Source organism: Anthonomus grandis, chromosome 2, assembly GCF_022605725.1.
Source record: "Anthonomus grandis grandis chromosome 2, icAntGran1.3, whole genome shotgun sequence".
Lineage (NCBI taxonomy): Eukaryota > Metazoa > Arthropoda > Insecta > Coleoptera > Curculionidae > Anthonomus > Anthonomus grandis.
Window position 1 is genome coordinate 33,708,727 of NC_065547.1, and position 25,003 is coordinate 33,733,729.

Here is a 25,003-nt window from a genome sequence, read left to right on the forward strand (position 1 = left end):
TTATGCTTTTTACGGCGTAACAAATAAAGATTGTCGTAGGATTGCTTACCAAATGGCAAAAAAAAATAATATAAAAATGCCTGCTTCATGGTCAAAACAGGAGTTAGCTGGAATAGAATGGCTGCGTTCTTTTCGCCAAAGACATCCAACCTTGACGCTAAGATGCCCAGAGCGTTGTAGTCTAGCCAGAGCAACCTCTTTTAACCGATCAAATGTGGGAAAATTTTTTGATAATCTTTATAATATTTTGCAAAGAGATCCACGGTTTGCCGATGGGACGCGAATCTTTAATTTGGACGAAACTTCCACTACTACCGTGCAAAAACCTCAAAGAGTCTTGGCACCCAAGGGTATAAGATGCTTGTCCAAATTAACCAGTGGAGAAAAGGGAACATTAGTTACTACATGTTGTATCATAAGTGCAAGTGGGCAAAGTCTACCGCCAGCTTTAATATTTCCCAGAGTGTATTTTAAACCGCATATGCTTAATGGAGCTCCACCAGGCTCTTTGGGCTTGGCAACGTCCATTGGCTGGATGAATTCAGATCTCTTTAGCGAGGTGATGCTTCATTTTGTCAAGCATAGCTCATCTTCAAAAGAGAATCCATCCATATTGATTATGGACAACCACGAATCGCACCTGACAATCAGAGCTATTGATATTGCAAAGGAAAACGGTGTTAATATTTTAACCCTTCCACCCCATACAACGCAGAAAACCCAACCATTAGATGTTGGTATAATGAAGCCGTTTAAAGAATATTATAATGCCTCTATTGATTCTTGGATACTGAGAAATCCTGGGATTCCCGTTACTATTTATGAATTAGCATCTTTTATTGGAATAGCTTATCAGAAAGCTATGACACCATCTACAATTACAAATACATTTCGGAAAACAGGCATATTCCCGTTTGATCGTAACATTTTTTCAGAAGTTGACTTTATGCCTACCTCCGTCACCGATAGATCTGACCCTGAACCTATATATTTTGGACCAAGAGGTGGAAAATGGAAACCCAGATGACAGAGATGATATTGAAGAAAACAGAAACTCTTCACAACGTGACATGTCAAAAGAAAAAGCTACTATATCCAATCAACCAGATGGTATCGAGAAAAACTTAAATATAGAGTCTCCTATTCCATCCACTTCGTATCAACAAAACAACGAAAATATTTTTATATCTCCCAAAGAATTTCAACCACCACTCCGTGCAGCCGCCAGAAAAAATACAAGGAAAAGACGCAAAGCGGGAAGGAGTCTAATTGCAACTGACACTCCTGAAAAGGACCTCTTGGAAATGGAGCAACAAGGTAAAAGACGAATAGTTCCGAAGAAGACAAAGAGAGTCCTAATGGATTCATCGTCAAGCTCAGACACTTCGTTGGTTTTAGACAGTGATAATGAGACATCAGAAGATGAAGCGTTGCCAGGTATTAAGTTTGCTCTTGAGAGAGCCCCACTTCCTGATGGCTTTGTGCTTGTAGAATTTCAATTAAAGAAAAATATTATTTATTATGTAGGGAAAATTTTAAAAGAAAATAAAAATAGTTTTCTGTAACGTTCTTGCGTAGAAAAGTTATAGGCAATATGTTTTACATGCCTCTTGTTACAGATATGGCAGATATAGATCTAGCGGACATAAAAACTATTTTACCAAAGCCTCATATTAATGGAAGTACCTCAAGGCAAAATTCCTATTTTAAATTTAATGTTAATTTAGGTTTATTAGATGTTCGTTAAAATTCCTATTTTTTTGTAAAAGTTAAGTTTTTTTTGTTTTGTTTTTTGTTCTTAGTTTTCTAAAAGAAGTTCTTATTTTTAGAATTTAAAACTTTAAAACTGGTTGTAATTATTTAAAAATACATAATCATACTTCATTCGTTTTTTTTTGTTTTTGGTTCACTGTGAACAGTGTAGATGGTTCATTGTACCCACAAGGTGGTATACAGTAAACCACAAAACAGGTTTTAAAAAAAAAAATTATAAAGATTAACTCTATATTATTTTTTGTTAAATGGTGCCTGTATTTAATACATCATTATAATAACTAATATAAACTGAAGTTTGCAAATTTTTACCTTCTCTATTCTCTTTAAAAAATGAGTAAAAAATAAAAATAGTTCACTGTTGGACAGTTTACCCTACTTCTTGCCCATTTAGGTCTTGGTAATGATAAAGCAAGCAAAAACTATTTCAGCATTCCTTTTTATTGATATGAGAATAAAAAAAAACTAAAAATTGTTGTTTACTTTGGTTTAAAATGCCAGACTTAATGTTGACTCATGTTGCATGACAGAAGTAGTCGTCAGTGCTATAGTCGTTTCAATGTCATTAACTACAAGCCAGAAAAATGGTTCATTTAGCAGAAATGCACAAAATAACAATTCTACAGATGATTGGCTATGGCGATAATAAACGGACGCAAATGGAAGTAGCTCGCTTATTTCACAAAAAATTTGCAAATTTGCCGCCTTTAACCCAAGGAACAATTAGTAAAATACAAAAGCAATTCCGCGAGCTGGGCCATGTTAGGCAGGTAAAAAAAGCAGCTGCCAATGCAATAAGTGAGGATACCAAATTGGCTGTTATGCTTGAGTTTAAGGAACACCCACATACATCTACTCGGAAAGCAGCCCCAGTACTCGATATTAGCTATTCATCAGTTATTAGAATATTAAAAGAAAATAAAATGCATCAAAATTATACCCACCCAGGAGCCCACGGAAGACGATTTTGACAGGAGAATGTATTTTTGTGAACAAATGATGGCAATGTTAGACAGCAATGTGATCCAATTAGAACATGTTATGTTTTCTGATGAGTGCATCTTTACTATTTTCACGGTCATGCCAATCGTCAAAATTGCCGCTATTGGTCCAGGGTCCTCGCTGGACAAAAGAAGACAATACTCAATACCCTGAAAAGGTGTGGGCAGGAATTATTGAAGATCAGATCATAGGTCCCTTTTTTATAGAGGGCAATTTGAATGACGATAATTATTTAGAATTGCTTCAAAATAATGTAGTGCCAACGTTGGCGAACTTGTATCCTGATCCAGAAAACCCACAAGTTCCAGCGAATATGATATAGGTTCAACAAGATGGAGCACCACTCCATGCGTTCGATCGCGAGGATCGATGGAATGGCCAGCACGGTCTCCTGACCTGACGCCATTAGACTTTTTCTTATGGGGATATGTGAAAACTATTGTATACAAAACTAAACCCACTGACTTAGCTGACTTACGAAGACGAATAACCCTGGCAATTAGATCGATCACACCTGAGATGTTGAGTAACGTTAGAAGAAATTTCTATTTACGGGTAGGGTGTTGCCAAGACGACGTTCGTGGCGAGCATTTTGAACATCTCCTACATTGACATTATTGTTTAGATTTGTATTATGTATAAGTTTTTGAATATGTTTTTAACAATTTTCGGCGAATAAATAATTTTCTTTGCTAAATGTTATTTTTTGTATTTTACTTAATATTACCGAAACAGTCAAAGATAGATATAGGACATTGTATACAAAATATGTCTAAAATGATCTGAGGAATCTAAAAATTAATTAACATACAGGGTGTTATGTTATCTGATTATGTTATCTGATACTCCCTGTATAAAAAGTATTTATGAAAAAAAATGGGCAACTATAAAAACCAATCGACGTGTTCGAGCGTTTTTTCCAACACGCTCCCGTCTTATTTATTAGCTAATTTATTCCATTTGGCTGACACACACTGTATAGTCGTCGCGTCGAACAGGTAGAGTGCTCACCCTCGCTTTATATCTTTTTATCTAGACTCCTTTCGTTTCAAAACGAACCACACTTAATAACTTCCACGTCCATTTAGATATACAGCAGGACGTTTAATTTTATATTTTACTTCAATGACCTCCTCACCTCCTGCTAAATTCACTTTGATATGTCAAATGGGAACCTTCATTGTGTAACGCATCATTGTACGCAGCATTAAAATGTTCATTAGGAGGATTGCTCCTAAGCTTTTTTTTTGCAGTGGTTGTAAAGATATAGTTCATAGCTTTGTATGTCCTTTTATTTTTTAATAACAAAAATGTAGTAAATTTTTCATGACATTCATTTAAGTTATGCATCGTTATTACCTACACAATTATGAGATATAAGGAGAAATTAGTCTTTCCTTTAAATAAGTCATAAGAAGAAATATAAAAAAAAATTACTTAATGAAATTATAATATACCTACCTACTGGTTCTAATGTCTAATAAAAATTTAATATTTTTGCCAAAGTCAATTTTAGGCAAATCTAACTTTTTATTTATTTAGTTATTTCTATTTGGAAATACAAACAGGTATACGATTGAATTATTAAGAAAAAAAAATTAAATTCACTACTCCTTGGCTCATTTAACTATTTAATTTTTGTTAAAAACTATAAAAAAAAACTAAATAAAAATCCAATGCATTTATCATCCTAAGGGTCCAGACTATTAAGGAAAAATGTAGTTATGATATTCAACAAAGCCTAGAATAACAGTCAAAGGAAAAATTTGTTAAAAAAATTAAAAGAAAAAACAATAAAAAATTGAAGAGACGCATCAAGAAGCATGACAGCTTTAAGGAAATTTAAAACAAATCTGAAAGTAATCTTAGTAAAGCAACAGATTTTATTTGTTAGTGAAAAAAAAATAGTATAAATGTTTTTTTTTACATTTTTATTATCAAAATTGAGTTCTTATCATTCAACATCAGTATAAGACTGTAACCATAATGAGATTAATAATTTTGCATATGTCGGTTAAAGCTCATTATTGCACTGATTTTTAACGCAACTGATGTAAAAATAAGTTGATAGTACACAGGTTGGTAAGCAGTTTAGCTAACTTCGTCCAAGTTTGCATCATGTGTACCTTAGATACTTAATATATGTAGGTCAAAAAAGTTACTTAATTACATTAAAAAAATTAAACCCAAATACATTGCACAAAAGATACCTAATCCAAAAATCCGATACCTACTATTCTTATTTTAAATTCAGTAATATAGCTTTAAAAAATCTTTTTTATTATCGGTAGAATCTAAAACCAGTTTATCATAAAAGAAACTAGGGGTTTCTAAAAAAATTACTAGTGGGTTATTGTGTCTTGACTTAAAAAAAGTTCATCATGAAAAAAAAACCCGATGTTCCTGAAAAAATTACTAGTAGCTTGTTATAAATTGATCATAATTCGGAGTGCATAAAGAAACAACATAGAGTTTTTCTACTTTTGTATTTTACAACTATTGTATTAGCGGGTTACCCAATTCGAGGTTGGCTAAGTACAACCCTGCCGTTTGACACCTGTCATCACGTTTGACACCAGAAATAAACGTCATGTGAAACGTTTTTTTTTTTAGTTGAAGGTTTGCCATTTATAAATATGGATCGTTTAACAGTCGAACAACTTACTAAAATTATTAAATTGTTCTATAAAATTGGTGATTCTCCTGTGTCAACGTTTACAGCTTTACGAGCTGATTACGGTCGACATAATCGTCCTACAGAGCAAACAATTTCGAACACAGTAAGAAAATTTGAAGAGACTGGATCGGTTACTGATATTGTAAGGCACGTGCATCACCGTAACGTTCGTTCAGCTAAAAATATCGCTGCTGTGGCTCAAAGTGTGGAGGAAGACTCAAATTTGTCAATTCCTCGACGTGCTCAAAATTTGGGTTTGTCTTACGACTCACTGTGGCGAGGCATTTGGATTTACAGCTCCATCCGTACAAAGTCCAACTCACTCAAGAACTTAAGCCTACAGACCATGGATAACGCAGAACTTTCGCAAATTGGGTGCTTGAACAACAAGCTGCTGATGCTCATTTTTTGAACAGAATTTTCTTCAGTGATGAGGCTCATTATACGCTGTGTGGCTACGTAAATAAACAGAATTGCCGCATATGGGGTTCTGAAAATCCTCAGATGATCGTAGAAAGGCCTTTGCATCCCGAAAAAGTGACTGTATGGTGTGCATTATGATCTGGTGGTGTCATTGGTCCGTATTTTTTTGAAAACAATCGTGGGAGAGCCTTAACAGTAAACTCTGAACGGTATGGAAGCATGTTGACCAATTATTTTTGGAGAGAAATCGAAGAAGATCTGGAAGACATATGGTTCCAACAGATATGATCCTAAGGGTCCAGACTATTAAGGAAAAATGCTGTTATGATATTCAAAGGAGCCTAGAAAAACAATCAAATGAAAAAGTTGTTAAAAAAAGAAGTGAAAAAACAATAAAAAAATTGAAGAAACGCATTAAGAAGCATGACAGCTTTAAGGAAACTTGATAAGATTGTAACCATAATGAGATTAATGATTTTGCTTCTGTCGGTTAAAACTTATTATTGCATTGATTTTAATCGCAACTGATGTAGAAATAATAGATAGTACACAGGTTGGTAAGCATTTTAGCTAACTTAGTCGAAATTAGCATCATGTATACCTTACATAATTCATGTAGGTCAAAAAAGCTACTTAATTACATTACAAAAATTAAAGCCAAATATATTGCACAAAAGATACCTAATCCAAAACTCCGATACCTATTCTTATTCAGTATTATAACTTTAATAATTTTTTTTATTATCTTCGTAATCTAAAAATTCTAGTCACAGTCTAGTCACAGATTAATCATAAAAGAAACTAGGGGTTTGTAAAAAGACTGCTATAAGGTTTTTGTACTTTAGTATTATACAACTATTGTAATATTAAGAATAAAAATGTAAATGTAATGTAAAAGTACATTATGAAAAAAAAACCAGATGTTTCTTAAAAAATTACTAGTAGATTGTTATAAATTGAACATAATTCAGAGTGCATGAAGAAACAACCTAGAGTTTTTCTACTTGTATTTTACAACTATTGTATGATTAAGCTTCTGTCAGTTAAAACTCATTATTTACACATATTGGTAAGCATTTTAGTCGAAGTTTGCATCATGTGTACCTTGGATAATTCATGTAGGTTTAAAAAACTCCATAGATATAAACACAAGCCCATAAAGTTTTGCTTTACAGCGGTTATTTTGATATTCATTAAGACTTTCCTTAATGCGTTTCTATAATGTTTTTTTTCTTTACTTTATTTTTCTTGTCCTTACAGTTTTTTTCTTTAACCGTTAATTAGCAACTCCATGCCATGAAAAAAAAATGTTGCATTTAAGTCAATTTCAAAGAATATGAGTAAGAATAGAGATTCAACTAACATTCTACATCAATAAGCAAATTGTGTTACCCATCATTTAAATAAAAATATATTTACAGCTTTTATAATTTAAAAATCCGTTAATTTAGCCATAAAAATCAAAAGCGTTGCTTTACGAGGATTATTTCTACATATTAGTTTCTCTAACCTGTTAGAATTTTTTATGCGTTTATTTAATAAATTTTATGTTTCTTCACTTTATTCTATTTTTATCACATTTATCATAATTGCACAAAAATTTAAGTTTATTTGCAAAATACTTTAAAAATCGAAAAGGTACAATTAAAATAACTATCGTCCGTAATTGTATCTTTAAAAATAAAACGCTTCGCAGGAAAAAGTAGGAAAGCATAGTAAAACATGTAGGGGTTCATAATTGTTGAATGCTGTACTTGAATAAAAAAAGGTATAAATGCAAAACGAAACTAGGGGTTTGAAGAAAAGTTACTAGTTGATTATCATTATACTAAATCTATCAGGAAAGTAACTGGCGGTTGCTTCGGTTATAAATAGGAGGATGTACTGCGAATCTGTGTGAATAAAGACACTAGGAGCTTGTAAAAAAGTTACTAGTAGGTTTATTTATTTTATTATTAGTTTAGTTATAAAGAGGAGGATGTACTGTGAAACTGTGTGAATAAAGAAACTAGGAGCTTGTAAAAAAGTTACTAGTAGGTTTATTTATTTTATTTATTTTTTTAAATTTATTTGGTGACCAAATAGGGATACAACAGGCTACAAGCTCAAAAAAGTATCCACAAACTTATCTTAACTAACTTAAATATACTATTTTATTAAGAATAATATAAAGACTAAATGGTTAAGTACATAAATCAAAATAATTTGAATATAAAAGAATACCTATATCTAAAAAAAAGCAACTTTCTAATGCTAAATTTCTACATTAGCCTCAAGAACTTTCAAAGACAATATTTCCTTTTAAAGTATTTTTCACAGTACTAAGTGACTATGTTAAAAACGTCCAATGAACGGCAGTACAAATTATAACTTTTTGTTATTCTACATAATGGAGAGTTCTGACCAAGATTTGTTTTCCTGAATGGAATAAAAAATAATTCGCTCGATCTGATGTTGACTTGAGGAATGTTAAATTTAAAAAGTGACAAAATAGGAGGAGTGTTTAGCCAACAATTCATTACTTTGCATAAAAACGAAACTTCAGTTATCTAACGTCTGTCGAGGAGTTAAATCACGCCAAAAAGCTCTCGAATTGAATTGACATCATGATATGAACCGAAGCGGCTTTTATAAGAAAGAAATCTTAAAAATTTGTTTTGGATGCTCTCCAATCGATCAGTGTAAATTCCATACCTAGGGTTCCAAATAATGCCTCCAAAGTTCAATTTGCCAAAAATAAATGTATTAAATAATCATTTAATAGCTCGAGAACTAGAAAACATTTAACATTTACGAAAAATATAACCCAACAATCTAGAAGATTCTGTTACTATTAGATCAATATGAATTCCCAAATTGCGTTCGTAGTTCTCGAATAAGTATAGAAGATAATTCAAAGTGTATGAAGGAAGAAGAAACTAGCGGCTGCTACAAAAATGCTAGTGGGTCGTCTGATTTTCGTAGTTAAAATATAAATAGTTTGTCCTAAACAAACTAGGAGTTTCTACAAAAATTACTAGTATGTCTATTACCATTAAAATTACAATAATAAGTAATTATTTTACGAAAATTGTTTTTTATTTAGTCATTTTTAAAACTAAGTCCATGGTGTTATATTCTTAAAAACGAAAAAACAAATTGAATTTTTCTATTTAAAAATATATAAGGTGTTCCATTTAAAAACACATAAGTTTATGTTTTATTACAAAATCCTAAATTATTATACTATACAGAAAATCTGATTTTACCATTAAATTATTCAGCAAAAAATTGTTAAAAATAAGTACCATGTTGATAGATTTATTGTGTTTTTTAAAACATCATTGATTGAAAGTGTTAAAAATTAATACCGGATCTTTTTTCAAAAAGCCGTTGATTTTGTGAGAACCATTGACGGGACCCAAATTCTGATTTTACCAGTAAATTTAGTAAAAAATAGTTAAAAAATGAATACCATGTAGATAAGTTTATTATTTTTCAAAAAAAAAAACCGTTTGACAAACGATTTTTGACAGCTCGAAGGCGGTAACTTACCATAGTCTTGGCGGCGATTGCGTAGGCGGTTGCGTGGGCGGCTGGGTGGGACTCTGGGCGGGCATTCCCCACACTTTAAAGACGATCTTCATGTTATGGGTGGTACACCTGCCCCCTATCCGCCTGTGGAGATCGTCCGAAGTCGACGTGGAAATGAAGTAGTAGTCGTGCCCTGAAACGTGGAAAACGCAAACGGTTCATTTCATATCATAAAAATCATAAAAAAGAATCATAAAAAAGAGTCGGGGCAAAGTGTAAATGTTGGGGCCATAAAATTGGAATTTATCGCCGTTCCATGTTCGCTATCGTTAACCGGGAGGGAAGAGGCACGGCAACTTTTATAGCTTCTCTTCCTTTAATTTAAATGCATGACTATCTCGTGTCTTTTTCTAGTATTTCAAGGAAATATCATCAATTTTTAATGATTTTTAAGTTGATTGAGACACTTTTATACACACCTCAGGGAGAAAAAACTCGACTTCCTTGAATCGTAATCTCATTAATCCATTCATTATAATTTGCCATTTAAACCCACCGAACGAAAAAAAAACGGTATTTTTATCACCAGAAGGATCCTTCCTTTTGGGCTTTTTATATATTTTTGATTAGTTTTTATTATAGTAATTAAGAATACGTAAGCATTAAAAATAATAATTATTTATTCAGGGGCATAAAACGACTTTTATGGGTCGACTAAGTGGGATGATTCTTATCAGGGAGATGGCGAGTGACGATTGGAAAAACATGTTTTTAACTGGTTATGGTATCTTGCTATGCTAGAATAACACGATTTGATTGGTTTTTAGAAAAAATCCCATTATTGAAAAAATTTATGAAAAATCAAATTTATTTTGATATCTTTTTCAATTTTAAGGGAACTGTTACTGGCACTACAATATGATTAAAATTCTGAATTAGGCAGCAAAAGTTAGCTGAAAAAAAAAACTAAGTGGATAAGTGTATTTAATTTGTGGTGAAGACTCAAATAGCTGAAAAAAGCGTACCATGTCGATGGGATTATTCCAATTTTTGAAAATAGTATCTTTTTACAGAAATGGTACGCATGATCTATTGAAAAACTAATTTTCTAAAAATGTCAATTGATTTATTTAAATAATTAAAAACCCTTAACGGTAATCAATGAATTTCGGTTACCTCAAATGTTTAATCTTCAGAGAATCATTAGTGGTACTAAAACCCTTATGTTATCACCATAAGTATGCAGAAAAAGAGTACCATGTCAATCGGTTCTTCCCGATATTTGATTTTCAAAGAACTAAAAAAGGTATAAAAGATTGACTATACAATTGACTACTCTATAAAGTACCTAGAAAGTGTATTATGTACCGGGTGGGCAAATAAGAATGTTTACCGGCTATATCTCAGCGGCTAATTGAGAGAGAGCGTTCCGGTAAAAATTTTTTTTACAAAAGTGCTTAAAAGAAAATGCTGGCAATTATTTTCAAAATTGTGGCACAGCCTCTAGAGGGCAGCACAGGCATGACCAAATAGAAAATTAGTTATTTCTACGATTTTTTTCAAAATAAGTGCTATTTATAATATATGCATTTTAAAGCTTTCCTAATTACCTTTGTCTTTTGTTGTAAATGTTTTCTATATTTCTTAAAATAAAGTGGTGGGGGGAAGTCAAAACTTTTTTTTATATTTAGAAATTTTTTTGGTTTGACTTGGTATGCAATGGTATAACTATTTTAATATCATTAAATTACTAGTAATTTGGTAAAAAAATCACGTCGATAGCGTTTTTAGAACCGGAAATGCTGATTTTTTTTCCTTTATGGGCGCCGTGACGCTGCACCGCTTTTTGTAATCCATTGTTTTGTCAATTTTCTTAGTCTACAAAAAGACATACAAGTTTTTAATAAAATAATCATTTATTAAAATAATTGTTTTAGTCTAACAACCTACCTATTATAGAAAATACATATTTATAATACGCATATGATTATATTAACACGTAATTTAAAATCGAAAATAAAAAGTAGGCTTTGGAAATGACAGCAGGAAAACAAATGAATGAAATTATTACAATCTGTCATAATTATCAATAGACGTGTCAATTCTTATTTTACTTATTCACTGTCACTGTTTTGTTATTGAGTTTTGAGTGTTTTGCATTTTGAAGATATTGATTTTTATTAAAATGCGTTTAACTAATGAAGATGCATTCGATATGATTGGCGTCTATTTCGAAGTCGCTTCCAGGGTTTATGCTACCCACACACAGAAAAATCCCGATGGATTTTTTCACATTTTGTTGTGTAAAAAAAAATTTTTAATTTTATTACACAATTGTTAGATAATATCTCACAGTCCTGTATAAAAATTCTCAGGCATTTTGTATATGTTTTAATGTGTGTATTTTATACAATTATTGCATATTAAATTAATACACCACAAGTGGATATTAATTATTAAGTTAATGTGTATAAATATTCCACTTTTTTTTTTAATCCAATGCAGTTTGGTAAAAAATCTAATAACCAAGTATATTTTTACTACAATTTTTAATTATTTTTTTATTCTGGCTTGTGTTGATTTTATTTACAATTGTGTAAAATAAAAAAGATTCTTGCTAATAGCCCTTCACAATTATAGAATTTTAAACTATGTATTGTGTAGTTATAATACGCACAATTGTGTATAAAGGAGGACGCGCCCGACGCCCTTGCCTTTGCCGCTAGAACTTCGTTGTTAGCGTCAATGTTGCCAGATTCAATATTAAACAGTTGTAAAGGTATGCATCAAAATTTGCAGTCGATTTAAAGTTGTTAATTGAAAAAGATTTAATAGGATATTTAAAAATAAGCCCAATCAGCATAAGTTCTAGTTTTAAATAAAGAAAAAGGAAACGTAACTTTTTTAATTGGCGGTGTAATCTTTAAGATACATTTGATGGCAGCATTGCTATAATTCCCAATGCCACAGGTGTTCAACTGTTCATTCTTCAGTCCTTCAATCAATCGGCCGGCATTAATTTGTTTTAAGGTTTTTTCGTTTCGTTAAGTGTTAAAATTGCATAAGAAAAAAATTGATATATTCGTTGAAGATAAACTTAAGGAGTGGGGTTTATTGGACCAACTCCAGGAGCAGTTTGTAGGTAGGTAATTAGGTAAGCACCATATTTTTTTTTGCATTTATTGTATACTTTGGAATTTACTGGATATTTTGATGTTTAGACAGGTAGCTGGTACCTATTTAGTTTTTCAGTGATAACTGATAACTTTACTTATAGAATAGATAAGTAGGTATACTTACTTTTTTTACATCTTTTTTATCTTTGTACCTATCCAATTTTAATGTAGAGGTCGGTTAAATTTGTAACCTTTATTGCATTTGTATTTCAATTTGTATTACAAAATGGTATCTACTTAATCATAGCACTGTCGCACAGTCCTGTACCGTCCTTTTCAAGTCCTGTAGTAGTATTATAAGGAAATTTGAACTCCTATACCTGCATATACCTACTCACTGTGGGCAGCCACTAGCTCTCACACTCTCGTCCTTTGGTTAACTTGGTTTAGAAAAACCAAATATTGTCATTGCGTTGAAATGCTTTATGTAAGTCTTTATAAATGTGGTTTGTTTAAACTTAAATCAAACTTTTCATAAAAGTGAACCGCAGTCCACAGATACTAAATCTAGCAAGTATAACTTTCACAACTATAGGTAGGTAGATATATACCTACTAAAGTTCCTACTAAATTATTAAAACCTTAGAGAGGGGCAAAAATACAATATATACAGGGTGAGCTTTTTTCGATGTTTATTTTTTATTAATTATTATTTCGATGAATAGGGTTGTTTTTAAAAAATAAGCTTTTATAACCATTGTTAATTTTTTTTGCTGTTTATTTTGGTTTAGTCTAGTTGCTATGGAAACAAGAAAATAAATAATGTTTGGATATGTTACTATGGTAACTAAACTATTATCAACAAACTAAAAACCTTTTAAAATTAAATATTAAAAATTTCTTAAAAATTACCTAAACTATTACTATTAAAATAAATAATTAATATTTTTTTTATTGGATAGGAAGGAAGGCTCCTGTAGATATATCGTGTCCACCAAGATCCCCTAAACTTACATGGAGCTATAAAGGAGATGGTCGGTTAATGTATGGTGCGGTGTTTTGGGGGGAAAAATTATTGGCCCATTTATATTTCAAAGATTAAATGGGGCAGTCTATTTAAACTTTTTGAGAAATGAGTTACCACCTCTTTTAGAGAAGGTTCCATTAGCCATTCGCCGTGACATGTTTTTTTCAACATGATGGGTGTCCTTCGCACTTTGCAAGATATGTAAGACAATTTTTAGATCTCACATATCCTGCTAGATGGATTGGACGAGGAAGCGTATTTCCATGGCCTCCTAGATCACCAGACCTCACTGTGCTAGATTTTTATCCGTGGGGAAGACTAAAAGATCTAGTATTCGCAACTAGGCCTACCACGCCCGAAAATATGGTTGAAAGGATAAGAGAAGCAATCGAAAGTATTTCTGTAGCAGAAATTGAGACTGCTGTTCTCTCAACCAGGCAGAGATTATTACATTGTATCCAAAATGACGGACAGCATTTTGAACATCTAGGTCGCCATTAATTTGTATGTTTTACTATTTTGGAAGTTTTAGTTAAGTTGTTATTTTAACTTTAAGTATTTTCCCGTTTCATTATTAAAGTTTACTTTTTATTTTTGGTTTTAAATAACGTGTTAATATATTAGTTAAATCATAATAGTAATATAATAAATTCGTTAAGGCTATTTAGGTTACTAAAATAATTAATATAAATAGCAAATAATAGACCAAGAAGATTTAGTCATGTCTGTGATGCCCTCTAGCGGCTGTGCCACAATCTCGAAAATAATTTCCAGCATTTTCTTTTAAGCACTTTTGTAAAAAAATTTTCACCGGAACGCTCTATCTTAATTAGCCGCTGAGATATAGCCGGTGAACATTCTTATCTGACCACCCTACATTGATTTTTAAACATACCATTCTTCTTCGTCAAGTACCTATCTGTTTTAGATGTTGGCAATCATATTGGTAATTATAATTTTATTTGTAACAGCTCAAAATGGTTCTACTAAGCTTTTCCCAAACTAAGTCCGTTCCGTAGATTCCGCAACCCTGATATTCTTCTTCTTCCAGGCCATCTTTTATTTAATACCTTTCCTTGTATTATGGTTGGCTGTAGAGCGAATCGATCTTGATTTCTCATGACATGACTCAGGTATTTTGGTTTTTTTCGTTTCAAGAAATATGTTGTGACGTTTGAAGATGGCTCTTATATTTATGAAATACCGTCCTTGATTTACCTATACAACATTTTATTTCTTGTGCTCCTATTTTTCATTTTTGATGGTTCCAAATTATTGAATACGTTCAATTCGACAAATAGATGATCTCCATTTAGATCTGTTTTGTTGATGATCATTTGTTTCGTTGTCTTTACGTTGACATTAAAACCATATCATTGACTATACTACGCGTTATGGTTCATCAACCTTGGCAGTGCTGCCAAGCTATCTGCTATCACCATGGTATCGTCGGCGTATCGAATTATTATATTGATATCGAATTATAATCCGCTGAATATCAAAAGCAAGAGATCAGATACATACATACATACCTGCCTGGTTCCACATCTATCCGATTCTGACGAATATTGATCATTCTATGACGTTGAAAGCGATCAAAAAATGCACTTTAATAATCAATTAGACATGCGTATACACAGTTGACGTCTCTGCATCTCTGAATTAAGACTTACACTCCAAAGACTGCCTTGGTTGTTCAATCGGTTTTCGGGAATCTGTTTTTCATATTTACTGTAAATTCTTCTGTAGGTGATTTTAAGAAACAATTTTAGCACAAGACTCTTCAGCATTCCTCGCACTTATTCAGTCCAGGTTTTTTGGGCAAGCCTTTAAATTCTGATTGCATCCATTTTTCGGCGATACTTAGTTATAGATACAAAGTTATAGATACAGCTTTTATGTTGTCTGGTCTCACCGCTTTTTTTTTCTCATTCGTTTTTTGCTATATCTACCTCGTGGATTAATATGGGTGGGTCTGTAGCTTCTTCCGACAATAAGTACGTGACCTTTAGTCTTTAATCCTTAAAAGCTTTTTTGTATGATTTCCACCCGTTTTTCAGATTAGGTTTGTCAATGATAATTTTGCCATTTGTGTCAATGACCTTCATAATTTTTTGAATATTTAAGAACTAGAATATGAACATTAGTTTAACTATCTAGAAATGCAACATTTAATTTAACTTCCTTACTATATAGTGTAATAAAATTGTGTAAAAGCATTCGTGATGTCAAATTGCGAATTTCAAAAACCGCGCAGTCTTGTCTTCACTCCTTGAAATATTACGTGATATTCTGGTGTGTTTTGTTTCCATTTTCCTCAAGATAAAATTGACAATTTTTGAGCTGTTTCTATCAGTATTTAAAATACGAGGGTGGTCACTATACAAATCTTAAAACCGAAACTCTGCCAGTAAATATAGTTTCAGGTGAGAGTACCTTATTCAGTATTTTATTTTTGGGCTGATTTTTACATCGTTGGGTTCCGGCACATTGGTTTGTTTACACTACACTTTTCGCCATCTGTCAAAGTCAGATGTCATTTAAAATCTTTGACGTTCATCCCTTCTGTGACAACATTGCCACATCCTATATTCAAGGGAGCTAAGGTCATCATACTACGGAATATAATATTGGGAAACCTGTTTAGCCTCTAGTTCTTGAGATTGATCTTTTGCCAATTATTGATACCTTTAAGTACGCACATTTTAAAGTAAATGACCAGAATCAGAGGTTCAACTTTTAAGGTAAATGCTGCTTATGCAGAGTTTATTCATCAAACCAAGAATTGCATTACGTCTGATCCGGGGAAATCTGGAAATTTATTCAGCAAAATCGCAATACATCTCGAATCCTAGAAAACTGGACCTATAATGATACCCACTTTAATAATCCAGAGGAAATTATAAATATCTTTGATCTCATCTCTATCTTTTATCTCAGAATTTATCAACAATCAAATAGGTGATCTCCATTTATATCTGTTTTGTTATTGACCATTTGTTTTGTTGTCTTTACGTTGACATTAAAACTATATCATTGACTATACTACACGTTATGGTCCATCAACCTTTGCAGTGCTGCCAAGCTATCTGCCTGCTATCACCATGGTATCGTCGGCGTTTCGAATATTATCCGTTGAATATCAAAGACAAAAGGACACTTTTGTCTTTGTTGGACACTTTTGGTTTTCGAAAATATGTTCTTTACGTTTGTTGTAAATTCTTCTGTAGATGATTTTAAGAAAAATGTTTAGCATATGATTCTTCAGTATTCCTCGCACTTATCAGGTCCAGGTTTTTTGAGCAAGCCTTTAAATTCTGATTGCATCCATTTTTCGGAGATATTTCCCAACTTATAGATTCTGCTGCAGATATCGGTAATCCATGACATTCCTTTATCATCCATCAGTTTCAGAAATTTAGTCTCTATGTTGTCTGCTCCCACTGCTTTTTAGTTTCTCATTTGATTTATTGCTCTGACTACCTCGTGGACTGGCATGGATGGGCCTGTAGCTTCATCCGATAGTGAGTACGTGATCTCCGCTCTTAAAAAAATTTCCAATAGGAGTAGCTTGTCCATCAACCGAAGTTGCCTCAACCGTTACTTTCAGTTAAAAAAAATTAAAAACGGCCCCATTTTAAAACATTCCTCCTTATCAGATGACACAACTCCCAATCAGTTGAAACTGCATAGAAAATTAAGGAAACGGCTCCATGAACGCCTAAAGGCTGTTAAAACTAACCTTAAAATAATTTATAGCAATGGAGAACCAAACATTGTTAAGTTGTCATCAAAGAATTCTTTAAAGTAAGTCAGTCGACTAGCAGCAGCCTGTCCATCATATATCAAAATGTTCGAGGCCTCAAAACTAAGATCTAGAGTTTTTAAAAATCTGTCTCTGATTGTGAGTATCAAATCATCTATGTATCTGAAAGCTGGATTCAATCAATCGTCTATGACCAGGTGCTGTTTACAAATTGCTACCAAGTCCATCGTAAGGACAAGAATCTTAATGCCATGAATGTTCCTAGGGGAGATTGTGTCTTTATTGGTGTGCAAAGGGATCTATCTTCTGAGGATAGGCTTCTAGAAGTAGACATCGTTGAATGTAAAGTTAATTTAGGATTAGTTGTAATTTTTATTTTTACCATATATATATTCAACCTAACTCTCCAACTACACATTATGAAGTATTATTTGATAATCTTGATTGTGTTCAGCATGGTGGCCTAGTGATTTTTTGAATATACAGGTTCGCGCATCGGGTCATGGAATTAGCCATAATCTTAGTGATCTTAATGATTTTCTTGCATTTACATCTCTAAAAAAATGCAACAATATAACAAATGTCCAAGATATCATCCTTGATCAGGTTCTCACGGAATATAATATTGGGAAACCTCTAGTTCCTGATATTGATGTTTTGCCAATTATTGAAACCTTTAAGTACGCACATTTTAAAGTAAATGACCAGAGGTTCAACTTTTAAGGTAAATGCTGCTTATGCAGAGTTTATTCATCAAACCAAGAATTGCATCACGTCTGATCCGGGGAATTCTGCAAATTTATTCAGCAAAATCGCAATACATCTCGAATCCCAGAAAATTGGACCTATAAAGATACCCACTTCCAGTGATGCTCTGCAAGTGGAAGTAAAATACTTTTAGAGAAAGTGAGACAGAAGAATCTATTACTTGAATCCAACAATTCTCTCTTAGAAAAAAACTTTAATTAAAATCTTTTAAGCAAGATCTCTTTAGACTAAATTCCAATCAATGTCTTATCAAGAACTGTTTTAAGAGTACACAGAACGAGAAACTATAAGTCTTACTTCATGGTGTTCAACTGCCCAGAGACTATGGCGCATGTTAACAGCTTGGAGTTTAATGGTATAAGGAGATGCGCTCCAGATATATATTCATAATATATCCAAATATATCATAAGCAAGCATTAAAGACCCTGACTTGGTAGGAAGACTGAGACCAATTAGTGTAGACCAATACGATAGTGGCTGGTGCGTCAACTCAAGTTGCCTCAACCGTTATTCGTAGTTCAAATAAAAACTAAAAGCAGCCCCATTTTAAAATATTCTTCTAAATCAAATGATACAACTCCTAAGCAGTTGAAACTGCATAGAAAGTTAAGGAAACAGCTCCATGAACGCTTGGAGGCTGGTGAAGTCTCCTAGGCAGCCGTCTGGCCGGAGCCTATCCATCATATATCAGAATATTTGCGGCCTTAAGACTAAGACCCATTCCATCCTAAGGACATCACGAATTCTAATGCTTATAACTCGCTAATTGTTGATATCCTTAAGTACGTAAATTTTAAAGTCAATGACCAGAGTCAGATATGCAATTTTCGTAAAACCAATTTTTTCCTATTATATCAACTCATTTCTTAGGTTAACTGGAACTTTCTTGACAGAATAAACAATGTTATTAATGCTGTATCATCAACAAAAGGCAATTTATCTCGAATTCCAGGAACTTTAACCTATATCCACTTAGATAATCCAGAGGGAATTGTAAATACGTTTGCTCAGTTTTTTGGGAGTATTTTTGGTAACTTTATTAAGCTCGCAAATTATTAAGATGAAGTTTTATCTCAGAACATCCATATATCAACATTCGCAGAGCTGAAAGCTTTAAAATCTCTGAGAAAATTAAAAAATAAAGAAGCTGCTGGATTTGACAATGTACTATCTTCTCTTCTTAGAGGCTGCTTCTCGAGGCTTGAGCACTATTAGACCCTCTGTTTAAGACATTTTAATTTTTCGATTTTCGAAGTTGGAAAAACTCATTTTTAAATTAAGTGACAAAGGTTTGGTTAAAAACGAACGGTCAAGGTTAATATTAACCAATTTCTCAAAAGTTTTTGAAGTGTGTATTTATGACAGCTTTTTTCCTTGGATCAAACATCTTTTATCCGAATATCAGCATGGCTTCTTTTACTCTAGATCCACTAGTATCCATTTAATTACATTTCCTCCTTTTGGCTATCAGCTGCAAACAACAATTAGACATTTTATACACGGATTTCGCTAAAGCATACGACAAGACGGGCTCTCCGATTCTTGCTCAAAAAATACACAAAACTGGGCTTTTACAATAATCTTATCAAATTGTTTTGCAGCTATCATAGACGCCAACTTGTTGAGTACAGTGGATTTACGTCTGAAGAATATATTGCCTCTAGTGGTGCTCCTCAATCTTGTACCTTTTCAGTTCTCTATTTTTATTAACGACATAATAGTCACAGAAATATTTCAAGCAATTTTCTCCTGTTTGCTGATGACATGAAGATCTTTCAGGTGATTTTAATGCATGAGTTTAAATTTGAATATTCTATACCTGGACTTGCGAGTCAGTTCGATTAGGGAGTTACAATTGATACAAAGTTAGCTTTTAACAGTCATATTGATGAGGTGGTGAGGGTTTGCCTTGAGATCATTAGGATTTATCATAAGATCAACTTCTTACTCAACGCTAGATGGCGGTACATAAGTTTTGACTCGGTACGTAAAAAAAAATAATGTGCTATAACTTTAAAACGAGCAAAGATATCATCGTCCGGTTTTCACAATATTTTTGCAAATTTTATTTATTCATATGATCAAAAATATATCGTTTAATATGAACTTTTGGAATAAAATGAAAAAACTGAAATTATTATAAATTGCGCCCTCTACTTCTTTTACTAAGAACTATAGAGTAGTACTGAAGACGGACATTTAAAACAGCTACGTGCAACAAATTTCGAATTGTTAAAATCGAATAAGTGCTTTAGAATTTGCGCCGATTTTAATGATTACATTTTCAATAGCTTTCACCTATCCACTATCTTTCGTACGGCAATCAGCCTTAAACAAAAATGATAAACTATTTTTTAGGTTTTTAACAGTATTCTCAAAAATATAGGTTAAATTATAAGTTTTTGGAAAAAAAAATCGTTTTTCTTATTTGACTTAGTTACGCCATCTAGCGGTAATATACGGAATTTGAAAATAACTTCCAGAATTTTCTCATGACAAGTTTTATAATAATATTAATAATAAAAAATCCATTGCTGCCAGATGTCCAGGTCCTGACAGACAACCGCTTACCTCACTTATTTGCCCACCATGTACATATTACTATAAATATTATAGACTTGAAACTATGCAAGGCAAGCAAACTTTTAAAATATCTATCATTTAAGACTGTCTACTAAAAAAACCCTAATCTAGCCAATTAGAGGTTTTGACCATCAACGTTTTAGCTGCCTATCACTGTATAATGAAACTCTTCGTGCTAACTTAGTCTTACTTTACAAAATTTGTAACAACATGATTGACTCTCCAAGGCTGATTGTATATAGTGTTGGTTCTATCAACATGCAATCACTTCTGTAATACAACGTGGATGTGATGATAATATTAAAAAAAAAACATGCTTTATTGTTATTAACAAAGAAAAATTGTTCTAAACAAAGCTACCTTAAATTACTACCACTAAACTTAACCACTACACCCCATACACATTCAAATACTGTAAACTTACACTTAGGCAAAATTAGAATGTGTCGACGTAGTATTCATCCAGTGAATAGTAACATTTTTCGGTGAAAAGTATTTTCAATTTACGTTTAAAAGTGTCAATACATGTTGCCTCCCTGATTCCACCTGGTAAACGATTGAAAATTTTGATTCTCTTGTAGAAAATAGATTTTTTAGTTAATGTGGAGGAGGGGATTGGAAGATTTAGATCGTTCACTTGACGCGTTAAGTATCTTGGATTTGAAGTTATAAATTTAAAGCGATTTGCAAAAAGTAAGCAGGCCACTTCCTGAATGTAGAGGGAGAAGACAGTGTGTATGCCCAGCCTAATAAATAATGGGCGACAGGAATCTCTTGGTTTAGCCCCACAGATGTAACGTACAGCATGCTTCTGTAAAACAAGCAGCATTTGTAGAAGGTAGGCAGCTGCATTACCCCAGAAGCATATGGCATACCTAAGGTGGGATTCAATTAATGAAAAATATACAGATCTTCCAAACTGCATGCCAAGCTCCAGGGTAGCCGCTCTGACTGCAAAACAACCTGCAGACACCTTTTTGCAAGTACCAAGGATATGCTCTTCAAATCTGAGTTCTCTGTCAATGAATATACCCAAAAATTTTGTATTATCAAACTGCTGAACTACTGCATCTAGAGCACACATAAAACACAATAATTTGGTTTTTTGAGGATTTAGTGACAGCAAGTTTGATTCAAACCAGAGATTTACTGCCTGAAGATCAGTTGCTAATGTAGTTCGCAGAGTATCTGTGTCTGGGCTGTGCCAAAGAAGTGTGGTATCATCGGCAAATAGAGTAAATTTCCCCCGTACATTAAGATTGGTAAGATTATTTATGTATAGGAGAAAAAGTATAGGCCCCAAAACTGAACCCTGAGGAACTCCCAAGGTGATAAACTATTTTTTATTGAGAAGATTATCTCAATTCCTAAAATTTTTTAAAAATCTTGGAATTAATGGTACCAAAATTCTGAGTTTACTATTAAGTTAGTTGGAAAAAAGTAGCTGGAAAATAGTACCATGACCATCGGGTTATCTTAGTTTTCAAGTTTTTTTTTTAATTTTAAGAGAACCATTGATTCTACCAAAAAAACTGATTTTAAGATTATTTACCACTTGTTTAAGTTGGAAAAAAGGCAAGTAAAAAAATACTATAAGATAAGAATTATCTTCTTTTTTAATTTGTTTATTTTTGGAGAAACCCTTGACGGTAACAAAAATATGAAGCTACCATTAAATCAGTTGGAAAAGAATATTGTGACCATGGATTTCTCTTAGATATCAAGTTTTTTTTTAAATTTGAGAACCATTGATATAACCAATAAAACCTTCTCTACTAACCTGTTTAAGCTATAAAAAAATCAGTTAGCAAAGAGTATCATGTTAATCAAAATATCTTATTTTTTCCAACAAATTTTCCATAAATTTGCATTTTGAAAGAACCATTAATAATACTCCAAATCTTAATCTACCATTAAGCTAGTTGGAAAAAATTGCTAGAAAAGAGTATAATGATGATGGGTTTATGTTAATTTTTAACAACATTTTAGAAAAATTTATATAAAAGTATTAAATTGGCTGAGAAACCAACCACCCTCAGGATTGTTTATCTGGCCTCTAAATCATTTAATTGGCCCTTCTCCCCCCCATCCATACAACCTGAAATTCCCTAATATTTAATGTAAATGCACAACTGCCACGTGTCAGTTAATTGTTAATGTCCAGACCAGTCGAGACAACCCATCAGAGATACGAATAATTTATCCCGCAAGAGCGAAATCCCCGTCTCTAATTAACACGATAAGTCTCAATTACAAATCGGCGTAAATATTCTTTTACGGGCATAAAACCACCACAGTACAGTTAGGAGGTGTCCTGTTCGGTTATTCCAATAACGATTTGCATATTGTTATCGAGAAAATATGGAAAAACTGTTGCTGCGGCTTAGACGGTGAAAAAGTGGTAAATGGGAAAAACCACAACTGGTTCGTTATTATCCTGATGGAACTCTGTGGCATTTTTTATTAATTTTGTTTTTATAAAATGTAAAATATCAGGTTTATATACAATCAAAAAAAGTTTTTAATTGGTAGGGGCTCGACAATACGTAACACGATAGAAGGTATTGAGTCGAGGAAACTTTTAATTAATATTTGTAGTGGAAAAAAGTTTTGGCATTTTTAATTTTGGGGAGTTATTATGAACATGGTTGTGTAGAATGACAGGTGCGATTGTTCTCTGTAAGTTTTTAGGAATGTTTAAGGCAAAGAGGGTTATGGCAAGGAAATTCTTCATAATGTGTGAAGTTTCTGACAAAAAATTTTTGGCCAAGTGTATTTTTTCTACACAGTATTTAAGGTTATAAAGTGAACGTTTTTTTGGAAGAGTTTTCTTGTTTTAGTTTCTGTTCAGCTTGAATTTGGATATATTTACTCTAATTTGAATTTTGATTAAGTGACCATTTTAATAATAGCATAACAGTACAGACTATTATCCTAAAATAGGCTTTATAGATTTTGAAAACTAAGTTTTAACAAAACGTAATAAAATGGAGTCAAATAAATATAATACAAATCCCAGGCTCAGAAATGTTTGAAAACAATATTAATATTATATATAATAAAATAATAATATTACATAACAATATTATATTTGCTAATTGAGGAATGCACAAAAAAAGTATATATCAATGTGAAAAATTAGCCAAAGAAGTACTGGATGACAAAATCCTAAAAATAAACAATATAACAAGGGAAATTTTAAAACTAAATTAACTAGCTTAATAAGAAAAGTAAAGAAAGAATACTATGGAAAACAAATAATCCATTTTAAAATCCTTCATACAAGTTATGACCAATGGTAAATAACCAACGGAAACGTAACACAAAAATCAAACAAATAAAAAAAGTACAAAGGTACGAGGTCTGGCTATTAATAACGAGACTGGTTACGAAAAAGGGTTTTACTATAAAAATTATTATACATTTGAATGCTCCTCTTCAATACACACCCCTCCCCTCGCCACACATCTTTCCATACGTTTTTTCCATTGATCGAAGCAGTGCTGGAAGTCTTCTTTGGTAGGGACCTTTAGGAGCTCTGCCGTTTTTTGCTTTACCGCTTCCCTCGACTCAAATCGGGTCCCTTTCAAAGCAGATTTTATCTTCGGAAACAAAAAAATAGTCGCACCGGGCCAAATCTGGCGAATACGGCGCGTGTTCGAGCACTGGAGTGCGCTTACCGGCTAAATACTGCTTCACGGATAGCGCGTTATGGGCAGGTGCGTTGTCCTGCTGCAAAATCCACGAGTTGTTTTTCCACAACTCAGGCCGTTTCTCACGAACTCGTTCTCGCAGTGTTGTCAAAACTGACAAATAGACAAACTGACTAAGCCTGGTTGACAGTCTGACCCTCTGGAACCCATTCAGTCATCACGATACCCTTAATGTCGAAAAAAACGATCAACATTGCCTTGAATTTTGATTTGGACATCCTTGCTTTTTTTATTCTGGGCGATTCAGGCGTCTTCCAATGCATCGATTGCCGCTTGGTTTCAACATCGTATTGAAAAATCCACGTTTCGTCGAAAGTAATAATGTTTTTCATCAGTCCGGGATCCTTTTCTAACCTTTCAAGGAAATCTGAGTAGACCTGTTGACGCAAGAGCTTTTGGTCAGGAGTCAGGCTTTTTGGCATCAACTTCGCACAGACTTTTGTCAGGTGTAATTCCCCGTGTAAAATTTTTCAACTGTCAGTTGACGCGTGTCCAAATTTGAACAAGTTGCGTCATTTAGTTTGTGTTTGACAGCTGTTGAAAGCAGACTACCACTCGTTTTGAGAAGAAAATGGAAAAAAGTGAATTCCGTGTGCTCATTAAGCATTATTTTTTACGGAAAAAAACCATCACTCAAACCA

The 25,003-nt window shown here is 32.8% G+C and overlaps 1 protein-coding gene across 8 annotated transcripts in view; it reads right to left on the bottom strand.

Annotated features, from left to right (window-relative positions):
- The window catches only part of LOC126733496 (ephrin-A4), a 935,043-nt gene that overhangs the window by 11,027 nt on the left and 899,013 nt on the right, over nucleotides 1–25,003 (bottom strand). For all 8 annotated transcript variants that reach the window (XR_007659736.1, XM_050436816.1, XM_050436814.1 and 5 more), the window contains one exon: nucleotides 9,410–9,581. Coding sequence is in view for 7 of the 8 variants with exons in the window: in XM_050436816.1 (XP_050292773.1) it covers nucleotides 9,410–9,581 (172 nt within the window). In the remaining variant the exon portion in view is untranslated. The remainder of the gene's footprint in view (nucleotides 1–9,409; nucleotides 9,582–25,003) is intronic.